This window comes from Papio anubis, chromosome 7, assembly GCF_008728515.1.
Source record: "Papio anubis isolate 15944 chromosome 7, Panubis1.0, whole genome shotgun sequence".
In the NCBI taxonomy this organism is placed as follows: Eukaryota; Metazoa; Chordata; class Mammalia; order Primates; family Cercopithecidae; genus Papio; species Papio anubis.
In genome coordinates this window covers 17,898,960-17,911,324 of record NC_044982.1, presented here as the reverse complement: position 1 = coordinate 17,911,324, position 12,365 = coordinate 17,898,960, and the positions used below count along the sequence as shown (strand labels likewise).

Sequence of the window (12,365 nt, the reverse complement as noted above, 5' to 3'; positions counted from 1 at the left end):
AGTATAATATATAACTTAATTTGTGAATTAAGAAATAATTGCTGCCAGATACAGTGACTTGCGCCTGTAATCCCACCACTTTAGGATGCCGAGGCAGGAGGATCACTTAAGTTCAGGAGTTTGAGACCAGCATAGGCAACATCTGGAAACCCCATCTCTACAAAAGAAAAAAAAAATTTAATTAGCCAGGCATGGTGGCATGTGCCTGTGGTCACAGTTACTCAAGAGGCTGAGGTGGGAGGATAACTTGGGTCTGGGAGGTCAAGGCTGCAGTGAGCCATGATTGTGCCATTGCATTCCAGCCTGGGTGACAGAGAGAGAGAGAGACGTTGTCTAAAAAAAAAAGAGAAAGGAATGCATTGTATCTGGACTTGATATATAAATTTTATTTCTGTGCTAAGCAAAAGCCTAATATTTTACAGTAGTTTGAACAGAGGGAAGTGATAAAAGAATTAAGTACTTGCACAGCACACAGTAGCATAGGTACGTAGAATGTCAAAGAACCTGTTGGCCGGGCCCAGTGGCTCACGCCTGTAATCCCAGCACTTTGGGAGGTCGAAGTGGGGGAATCACAAGGTCAGGAGCTCAAGACCAGCCTGACCAACATGGTGAAACCCCATCTCTACTAAAAATACAAAAAAAATTAGCCGGGCATGGTGGTGCAAGCCTGTAATCCCAGTTACTCAGGGGGCTGAGGCAGGAGAATAGCTTGAATCCGGGAGGCAGAGGTTGCAGTGAGCTGAGATCGCGGCACTGCACTCCAGTCTGGCAACAAAGTGAGACTCCATCTCAAAAACAACAACAACAACAACAACAAAAATCTTAATATACATAAGCAGCAAGTAAATACCAATTTTAAGCAGAAAATCATTAACAAATGATGCTGATGATTTAAAATGCACATAAATTCTGCTACAAAAGCAGAAAAAAAAAGAATCTGTATTATTTGGTTTCAACAAAAAAGTCATTCATTACATTAAATCAATGGTGTTTAATTTTACAAGCGTTAAGTATTTTCTATTTAATTGGTTAAAACAACTTAAAGTTTGAAGTTGTAACTATAAATAGTTTATATTTACTGTTAATAGTATATATTTAATCAAAAATAGAAAAATTATTGAAGTTAATATTGGGGATAAAAGGAATGTCTCTCTCTCTTTTGACATAGGATTTTGCTTTGTCACCCAGGCTGGTGTGCAACAACATGACCACAGCTCACTGTAGCCTCCAACTTCCGGGCTCAAGCAATCTTCCCACCTTAGCCTCCCGAGTAGCTAGGACTACCGGCATTACCACAATGCCTGGCTAATCTTTTTCTCTGTTTTGTAGAGAGGACGTCTTGCTATGCTGCCCAGGCTGGCCTGAAATGCCTGGCCTCAAGTGATCCTCCCACCTCAGGCTCCCAAAGTATTATGCTGGGATTATAGGCATGAACCCCTGTACCCAGCCAAGATGTTTCTTGTAAAAGGGATATTCATATTAGTCAATACTGAAAAACACTATAGGATATGATATATAACTTAAGGCATGGGATCATAAATTATAATACTTAAAAGCTATAGATATGAAACATAATTCTGAACCTTTGATATTACAACATTACGTATTACATATGTACAATTAATAACAATGAAGTGCTATGACAGGACATTACCTTAACCATTTCATAATTTATAATCATTAGGAAAGTTAAAGAAAAACACATACTTTAGTAGGATATCTAAATAACTTCACAAATCCCAAATCATCCCCAGTAGCTAGAACCATTTTGTCACTCGTGAGGCAAGAAGCAGTTACATCTGTAACTTCTCCAATTACTGGCCAAATTCCTTCACAGCATAAACCAAGTACACTTGTCCATGATGCCCAAGCAATTTTTTCTACCTAAGAAGGAAAAACAATGCTGTAAATTTGGATTATCCAAACCTAAAATATTAACAACCAAAATGTAAACATTTTTCTTTGTAATTATGTGTGTCAAAAGTAAAATGAAAGTTTTAATGAAAAAATAGTTAAATTATTAGTTGTCTTGGTTTTATAGCTCCCCAGAGCCTAATAGTTGCTGCAGAAAATTTTAACATAGCATTATTCAGAATATAATCATATATCCACTGTGTGTTCTAGATGCTAAGCATACAGTGTTAATAATAAAACTGTTTCTGACTTCAGGATAATCAAGTAAGATTCTTACAGTTCACATTTAAATTTCTAATAATGCATTATAAGTATGTTTTCCAACTAACCCTTAGAAGAAATTTAGAACTTTTACTTATGGTCCCTCCCTTCATTAAGCCACTTTCATATTAAATTTGTTAAGCCTCTCTTCCTAGGTCAAGTTTAGAAAAAAAAAAAAGGCTAATATTGTCAGGCACAAAATGCAACACAATTTTTCTTGTTTTGTTTTCTTTTTTAAAAAAAAACAAAAACAGTAATCTGCCAACAAACATCTTAGGCATATGGATTCCTAAGAACATGACAGATATGCAGTACTCCAATCTTAGAATGACACGTCTTCTATCTGCTATTTCACACTTCTTGTCTTTTGAGGAAAGTAACAGAGCATAGCTAGCCATACAAGTGATTTATTCCTTTTTTTTTTAATACAGGGTCTCACTTTGTCACCCATGCTGGAGTGTAGTGGCATGAACATGGCTCACTGCAGCCTCCACCTCCTAGGCTCAAGCAGTCTTCCCACCTCAGCCTCCCAAGTAATTGGGACTATAGGCACATGCCACCACGCCCAACTAACTTTTTGTATTTTTTTGTAGAGATGGGGTTTCAACATGTTGCCCAGTCTGGTCTTGAACTCCTGAACACAAGCAATCTGCCTGCCTCGACTTCCAAACTGCTGGGATTACAGGCATGAGCCACCATGCCCGCTGACTCCTTTTATTAATACAGTATTTCTTTCTTCACCCATGTATTCTGACTCAATAAACTCAAGAATATCCATTATTTTAATAATTTGAGAACAGATTTCATGTGTAACTAAATGATAGAAAGTAGGTATCAGTTTATTAGCCACTCTTATTCACATAAACAACACTACAAGCACCACTGCTGTCCTACCTCCACGCTGGGGATGGTTTGTTTTTTCCCTCTGGGAGCTTCAAAGAATAATTGTTCCTTAGCACCAGTGTTGACCTGTAAAAGCTTTCCTTAAAAAAAATTTTTAAAAATATTTACACATATAAAATACATATAAATACATATACCATCAGTATGATGTTTAAGTTTTATGGTAAAAAAAATCAGCTTAAATATAAAACCTATTTTCTGCTGCAGTCAACATATAGTAAGAGCATTTTATTTTTATAATTCTACATTATTAAGTAACTAAATTCATAAGTGGTTTGATTTTTGTATATGTATATACATAAAAATGATTTCTTTGGTTATGCATATGTAAAAAATTCCTAGAAACAAATGTTAAAATATTTTTTAAAGTGTAAGTATCGTTTAACTATATTTAGAAAAACTTTATGATGCTCAATTTATACAGCTGAATACATGAAACAATAACATCCTTAAAAAGAGAGCATTTAAAATACTTAACATTTACCAAACATATTAAACTCAGTAATATGCCATGCATTCTGCTAAAATACAAAGATACTCATTAAGTTCTTTATGTTATATGATTATGACTCTTTTTAAAGAATATATTTCATATCAGACAATGAGAAAAATGACTTTAAAATCTTAATTAACATTTCTTGCCTGGGCGCGGTGGCTCAAGCCTGTAATCCCAGCACTTTGGGAGGCCGAGACGGGTGGATCACGAGGTCAGGAGATCGAGACCATCCTGGCGAACACGGTGAAACCCCGTCTCTACTAAAAAATACAAAAAACTAGCCGGGCGAGATGGCGGGCGCCTGTAATCCCAGTTACTTGGGAGGCTGAGGCAGGAGAATGGCGTAAACTCGGGAGGTGGAGCTTGCAGTGAGCTGAGATCTGGCCACTGCACTCCAGCCTGGGCAACAGAGCGAGACTCCATCTCAAAAAAAAAAAAAACATTTCTTTTTAAAAATGTATTACATTTTTTTTAGGAATGGGGTCTCACTCTGTTGCCCAGGCTGGTCTCAAACCCCTGGGGTCAAGCAGTCCTCCAGCCTTGGCCTCCCAAAGTACTGGGATTACAGGCATGAGCCACCATACCTGGCCAACATTTCTATAGTCTATTTATATCAAATTTATATAGCAGAGATCAATACATCATAACAATTTTTTTGCATATTTAAATTACCTTACAAATTAAACAACTAATCACTTACTGTACTATTATTTGAATGATATTAGGTGAAGTATTGAAAAGTGTAGGCTGGGTGCAGTGGCTCATGCCTATAATCCCAGAACTTTGGGATGCCAAGGTGGGAGGATTGCTTGAGTCCAGGAGTTCGGGACCAGCCTGGGCAATATAGTGAGACCCTGTCTCTACAAAAAATTTAAAAATTAGCCAGGCATGGTGGTGAATGCCTGTAGTCCCAGCTACTCAGGAGGCTGAGTTGGGAGGATCACTTAAGCCCAGGAGGTCGAGGGTGTAGTAAACTGTGATTGTACCACAGCACTCCAGCCTGGGTGACAGAATGAGACCTGTCTCAAAAAAAGAAAAGAAAAAAGAAAAAGTCTCAACTCTATAGTGTTCATCTTCAGATGTAAAATAGTAAAAAATAATTTTGAGAATAATGGTTGCTTTCCCCAATTCTTTTAAACTCATCTGTTGAATCACTTTCCTGTTTCTCTAATATAGCTATACTAAATCAAATGAAATTTTTATCAAATATTAAGTTATTTAAAGTCTTACCTCTAATATCCCAATCAATATGGGTTATGTAACTGGTAGCTCCTTTGCATATTCCTACTCGTTTACTACTCATTACATTGTATATATCTATAAAGCTGTCATGGGATGCTACAGCAAGATATTTCCCAGAACCTATAATAGAAACATATTTGCTTGACATTTTCTATCTTTGGAAATACTTTTTTACACTCTGCAACTAGAGTTAATTTTCCTTTTCTTTATGGAGGAATCTTAGTTGTTTTATAATAAGAAGACAGATGTGTCAAATGACAAATGATAACATTTTTCAAGTATATTAAACTTAACAAAATAATTTTTTAGTGTAACAAATTAGTTCAGTGGGAAGCAAATGTCAAAAACTATGTATGATGTAGTTTTGATACTTTGTGTTTAAAAAAACTCCCTCTAAATTTAGAAAAAAATGGAACTAAACCAACACAAGTAAATTTTGCCTTAACATTAGTAATTGCTGCATTACAGTAGGTTTGTAGTAGATAATGAATACATGGAAGTTAATGGAGTAAAATGAGTGCAATTTCAAAAGCATTAAGAATATAATGAAAACAGTTATCTAGCCCCTTTTATGTCATAGATGAGGAAACGAAAGCTCAGAGAAGCATCCTGGCTCAAGTCACACAGAAAATTTAGTAACAGAATTGGCACTAAGACAGATATTTGCGCCAATCTAACAACAGGGCTTTTACCTCTTGCTACACTGCCTCCTCTAGTAAAAAAGTTAAGTTCTCAGATAATATAACAGTTAATAAAAATTATACATGATACATTTATACACTGCCAGACCCAAGTTAATACGCAAATACAATTTCAATGGCTCTTACCAGGTGAAAATCGAATATCTGAAATCATATCTTTTCTGTGATGAAAAGACACAAGGTCCTCTAGAGTATCTGCATTTGCCATTAAGAAGCTTCCATCGTTGAGACCTACGGCTAAAGCTTTACCATCAGGAGAAAAACAGCAACACCTCCCACCTGAAAGAGAAAGAGTATATTAGGCAATTCCCCCCACCCCGCTTTTTTTAAAGTATGGGCCAGGTGTGGTGGCTCATGCCTATAATCCAAGCACTCTGGGGGAGCTGAGGCAGGAGGATTGCCTGAGGCCAGGAGGTTAAGACCAGCCTGGGCAACATAGCAAGACCCCATCTCTACCAGCGGACAGAGTAGGGGAAGGGGCAAGGGGAAAGGGGCAAGGGGCAAAGGACAAGGGGCAAGGGGGAAGAGAAAAGAGGGAAGGGAAGACAGGTATGTAAGTAAATAAATAAATAGACAGGCATGGTGGCACACACCTGTAGTCCCATTTACTCAGGAAGCTGAGGCGGGAGGACTGTTTCAGCCCAGGAGGTTGAGGGTGCAGTGAGCTATGATTGCATCACTGCACTCCAGCCTGGGTTACAGAGTGAGACCTTGCCTCAAAAAAAAAAAAAAAAAGTATTTGCTAAAAGAATCTATTATTTCAAAAAGGTTGCCTCTTTATTATGGCCTCAAATCAATATTAAAAAGGAGTCAAGAGATACAGATGAAAGTTTTCTATAGAAGTCAATGGTATGGAATTCTAAGCAGGAATGAAACTCATTTCTGAATACAACAAAAGCAAGTACAGATATTTACCTTAAAAGAAATTAAGTTGATGAAAACTAATGAGATTTTAATTAACATAAAAAGCCAATTATATACGTGGAAGTTTTTTGCAGAGTAGGTTTTACCTTTGTAGCTCCTTTCCAAAAAAACAAAAATCTAAGAAATAAGTCATCTTTATAAAAATGATTTTTTTTTTTTGAGATGGAATTTCCCTCTTGTTGCCTAGGCTGGAGTGCAATGGCGTGATCTCAGCTCACTGCAACTTCCGCCTCCTAGATTCAAATGATTCTCCTGCCTCAGCCTCCCAAGTAGCTGAGATTACAGGCATGTGCCACCAGGCCTGGCTACTTTTGTATTTTTAGTAGAAATGGGGTTTCACCATGTTGGTCAGGCTGGTCCCAAACTCCTGACCTCAGGTGAACCACCTGCCTCTGACTCCCAAAGTGCTGGGATTACAGGCGTGAGCCACAGCGCCTGGCCTACGAAACTATTTTTAAAAATCTGATAATAGGCCATTATTAATGGTAAGAAGATATATTTATCTATATAAGTTTCAGAACCATATATGAAATAATTTTATTATTAATGATAAAATTAATATCATTCATTAATGTCATTAATGATGTTAACATTAATTAGTAAAAATAAGGTTTAGTGCTGCACTGATAAACACAAAAAAGACTTACCCTAACAGCAAGGGTTGCAGCAAACATATTCAAAAGCCCTAAGGATTTTGGTATCTTGTATGAAATCTGATGAGGAAAGGATGGGGTATATATCGAATGAAAAGTTATAGATTAAATTGAGAACAAGTAGTCATTTAATTATCAAGCATACATTGGAAATGAAGAAATCTAACATATGATTTCTCAGATTTGAGAGTCATGGGATGATGGTGACCTGGAGCAAGGTGGCAGCAGTGGAGGTGATAAGATTTGGATATATTTCAAAGACAGAGCTGGTAGAACTTTGACTAACTGGCTGTGGGGTGAAAGGCATCAAGGGCATGGTTTTGCTTGAGTGGTGATGCCATTTACTGAGATGGGATAAACTAGAGGAACCAGTGCTTAGTTCTGTACAAATTAAGTTAAAGATGCCTATGAGAAGTTCAAGCGAAGACATGAAGGAGACAATTTAATATATGAATCCTTTTCAGGAGCTCAAGGGAGAAGAACAGACGAGATATAATATGGGACACAGTTGCACACAGATAGTAGTTACAACCATAAACTGGTTAAGAGTTTGTTATTAATTGGTTGCCTCTCAGTTCCAAATCCAGCCTTCTTTTTCCTGCTATGTGATCCTGAAACTGGATGCTGTAGTATGTTTTCTCTTGCCAGTTGACTTGAAGTTTTCAGTAGATACACTGGAGGGACACTGCAAGGGCAAATCACAAGGAAAAGACTTCTTCCCTCTTACCGTAATGTGCTGGAGCTAGAGGGTCAATGGAGGGTCCATCCTTCCCCTCCATGAGGTTAATTCCTCATTAGTCCTATGGGTTGCAGCTGCTTGGAGCTGCTACTTCTGAGTTGCATATGAAAAATCTATTCAAACATTCTTACCTCCCTAAGCTTTTAGATTCATTCCTCTCCATCGGGTGTCAGCCCATGGGTGACACCCCTTAGAATCCTCTTTTATGCCTTTTAGTAGTTAACCACCTTTAATTAGTTAACATGTCGTATTAAATTTTATGTTCAAATTACTGGGGGTAATTTCTGTCTCTCGACAGATAGAGAATTGGTACTGAAGTGGTCTCCGGAGAGAGACCGTCAAAGATGGATTGGCTTAGTTATGCCTTTGGGCTTGAGCACAGTGCTGGGCCCTTACCAACGGGAAATGGAATGCTAACAACCCAAGGTATACATTGGTATCACAATTAATCAAGTTATCTCCTGTTGTTGATTATAATAAAGTGTCTACTGAGATAAGTGTCTACTGAGCTAAGCACCTTGGGAGCCCATGAGGCTGCTGCCCTTAGCATTACCATAGTGATGATGATAAGGACTGTGGTGTGCAATAGATTTTACTGACGGTGTGGAACATTTACAGAAAGAAGTAAAACTCGGGTGCTTAAACTATCAGCATGAGTTGTGGTCTCAATAGAGAATGCTTCCATGGCAAGTTTAAAACAATCTCTGGCATCTTAAATCCACAGGACTGATATTACTAAACATTAAACACAAATTTAATTGTGTGAGTTGCAAATTTACAATGTCAATTGAATTGACAGCCTCGCCAAGTTCTTTATGTGAAAGTTAAGGTATTAACTGGGCACTCTGAAACTTGGAATGGGGATATCTGGTTGGACTTAAATAAAGCTGAGAAACTCAAATTTCTGTGTTATTCTGAGTCTCACTTTCGAGTGCAAATAGCTTGCTTTCCCTGTGTCTGAGAAGTCTGACCTTCTGGGGCAGTTGCCCTGCAGGGAAATGCTCATCTTTCTGAAGAATTACCACAACCCCTCCTTTGCTGTCACTACTCATAACGTGGGTCAAACTGCAGCATACTCTAGGACAGAGATCAGCAAACATTTTCTTAAAGAACAAAATAGTAAACATTTTCAACTTTGTGTGCCATATGGTCTCTGTCACAAATACTAAGCTCTGCTATCATAGTGTGAAAGCAGCCCTAGATGATACATAAATGAATGAGCATGGCTGTGATCCAATAAAACTTTATTTACAAAATCAGGAGGTGGGCTGGCTTTGACCCATGGGCTGACACCTCGTGGAGAGGAATGAATCTAAAAGCTCAGGGAGGTAAGAATGTTTGAATAGATTTTTCATATGCAACCTGCACATCCATCCCCCAACTATACCCCCCAAGAAAGTCTAGAAAATAGTCCCTTCACTAATGCATTGAAAAACATATTATAGTCCCTTCACTAATGCACTGAAAAACATATTAAGGGCAGCATCTGCATCTCAAAAAGCTCTATGACTGTTCTCACACATAAGTCAGCAATGACCGTAGTACAAGTTTGTCCAACCTGCGGCCCATGGGTGGCATGCAGACCAGGATGGCTTTGAATATGACTCAACACAAATCCATAAGCTTTCTTAAAACATCATGAGATTTTTTTTTGCGATTTTTAAAAACTCATCAGCTACCATTAGTGTTAGTGTATTTTATGTGTGGCCCAAGACAATTCTTCTTCCAATGTGGCCCAGGGAAGCCAAAAGATTGGATACCCTTGCCACAGGAGATGTTGCCACTGACACAGCCTCCCTGATTTAACAGAGATAATCATGGAGAAGCAGAGGCCAAGTAGCAGCACTTAACCAACCCACCTCTGGATTGTAAAGGTAGATGCTTTCACAGAAAAGGACAGCAGGAATGTACTGATAATCACAATGTTTTAGCCTGTGGAGATTTCTGTTGATGGCTAATGAATCCAATAATACTCAAAGTGTATATGGTAAATAGCAATGCTCTATGGATCCTCTGGAAGCTACCAAAGGAGAATCATACTGCAGAACTGTAGGACTTAAGAGCAAATCTATGTCGTCTTTATAGATAATTATTTTCCTTTTGAGAATCAGCTTCTTGCTTGCTACTGGCCCTTATTAGAGAGGAAATGCCTAACTACAGGGTATCAGGTAACTATGTGTCCTGAGCTTCCTATCATGAACTGAAAGTTACATGACTAACCAAGCCAGAGATTGGGTGTGCACAGCAGCAATGTATCAAATGGAAAAGACCAAACTTGAAAGATCTGGAAGTTACAAGTAATTTACATGAACAGGTGCCTCAAATTTCTTAAAAAAATTCTTGCTGCAATGCCTCTTTCCTCTCTCGGTCTATATCTGTGGCCTCATGGGTGTTCCTTATTATCAGTTCACTGAGGAAGAAAAAATTGTGAGTCAGACTTAAGTTTCTATTGATATGTTGGTACCTACTTGAAAGTATTACAGCCCCACTCAGGAGTGACCCCCCAAAAAACAGCATTGTAGGTAAAATCTCCCCGTGGGCAGCACTTCAAGCAGTCTATTTGGTTTTCCACTTTGAAGTGAGAGATGATCGCATGTACAGATTTACACTGGTTCATTAGTAATGGCTAACTGAATGATAGGGACTTCGAAGAAACAGGAATAAAATATTGGAGGCTAGAAAATAGACGTGTGGATGAAATTCTCAGGGGACAGGCTATGAAGATTTTGTGTCCTAGAAAATACTCATCGAAGTATCCAATACAGAGGAGGCTCTCAATAATCAGATGAACAAAATGATACTCTCTGAGGATATCAGTCAGCCTCTTTTCCTAGCTACCTAGCACTTGCCCAGTGGGCTCTCAGTGGTGGCAAGGGTAGAGTCTATGATTGGGCTCAAAAATGTGGACTTCATGGCAAGGCTGATCTTGCTGTCACTACTGCTGAGTGTCTAATCTATTAACAGAAAAGACCAATGGAATCTCTGATATGACACCATTCCCCCAGGAAGACAAGCCAGCTAACTGATGGGATGCTAGTTACACTGGACCTCTTCCATTATGGAGGAGACAAAGGTTTACACTCAGTAGAATAGACATGAATTCTGGATTACTTTCCCTGCTCATAATGTTTCTACTAGCATCATCATCCATGGACACACAGGATGCCTTAACTATCATCATAGAATTCACACTTCTGACAAAGAAATTCACTTCATAGCAAAGAATGTGTAGCATTGGGCTTGTGCCCATGGAATTAACTGGTTTTATCACATACCCCCATTTCCCAAAGAAAGCTGCTGATAGAATGGCTAACTGAAGACTTATATATGGCACCATTTGGAAAACAATACCTCAAAAGACTAGGTATCTGTTTTACAGGATGCAGTATAAGCTCTGAATCATAAACCATTATACAGTGCTGTCTATCTCACAGCCAGAATTCAGGGGTCTGGAAATCAAAAGGTGAAACTGAGAGTGGCCCTTCTCACTATCTAATAATCAATTTGCACAATTTTGTTTTGCATCCTGGTAACTCCGAACCCTATTGATTCAGAGCATTAGCTCCCAAGAGCAGGGGGAATGCTTCTACTAGGGGACTGAACAATAGTTCCATTGTATTGGAAGGTGAGACTGCCACCTAGCCATGGTGGGCTCCTTACGTCACTAAACCAACAGGAAAAGAATGAAGTTATTACTCTTCCGGCTGGTGTGACTGATCCTGATTACAAAGTGGAATTGAGTTGCTGCTACATAATGAAAGCAAAGAGGGCTATGTCTGGAACCAAGAGGATTTGCTGTGACACCTCTTACTCCTTCCATGACCAATGGTAAAGCTTAATGGAAAATGACAGCAACCAGGGGGAAAGGGGCATTTCTTCAGATGCTTCAGTAATGAAGGTTTGGGTTACTCCACCGGTTACATCATCACAACCACCTGGAGTTGTGGCTAAGGACAAGAACAATATGGAATGGTTAGCGCAAGAAAAAAGTCATAGATGTTAACCACAGCCTTAGGACCAGTTGTAGAAATAAAGACTATACTAACTTTACGTAAGTGTTATATGTATATCTTTATTTGTGTATATTAACTATTTTACTTTTCTCTCCTTTTTCTCCTTAATATTTTACACGAGTTTGTTGGAGGTTAACTTTAAATTTTGTGTTAAAAGAATATAAGACCATGACTAAATTTGAGAATAACTGATATAGTCAGCAATGTATACAATGACTGTTGGAACTGTATGTCTTCTCTCTTTAGGGGTAAGAACTACTTCGCTTGTACCAAGGGTAGCTGCATCTCTTTGGGTAGAAACATAAGGTTAGTTCTGTGATTGTACTGAAGTTCAAATGTATGTATAAAGGTTCTTGTGGATGCTGACTAGCCAGAGGGGAAGACTGTGCTGGTTATTAATTTATTGCATCTCACTTCCAAATCCACCACTTTGGGCCTCACAGACTTTTTTACCAGCTTGCCAGTAGAGGGAGCTGGAAAGACACTACAAGGCCAAAACAGAAGTGACTCCCTTCTTCC

General features: G+C 38.5%; 1 protein-coding gene across 14 annotated transcripts in view; it reads right to left on the bottom strand.

The window, feature by feature from the left end:
* The window catches only part of EML5 (EMAP like 5), a 221,287-nt gene that overhangs the window by 49,048 nt on the left and 159,874 nt on the right, over positions 1-12,365 (bottom strand). For all 14 annotated transcript variants that reach the window (XR_002523464.2, XM_031667922.1, XM_003902140.5 and 11 more), the window contains 4 exons: positions 5,644-5,796; positions 4,805-4,936; positions 3,070-3,158; positions 1,708-1,884 (listed from right to left, as the gene is read on the bottom strand). Coding sequence is in view for 13 of the 14 variants with exons in the window: in XM_031667922.1 (XP_031523782.1) it covers positions 1,708-1,884; positions 3,070-3,158; positions 4,805-4,936; positions 5,644-5,796 (551 nt within the window). In the remaining variant the exon portion in view is untranslated. The remainder of the gene's footprint in view (positions 1-1,707; positions 1,885-3,069; positions 3,159-4,804; positions 4,937-5,643; positions 5,797-12,365) is intronic.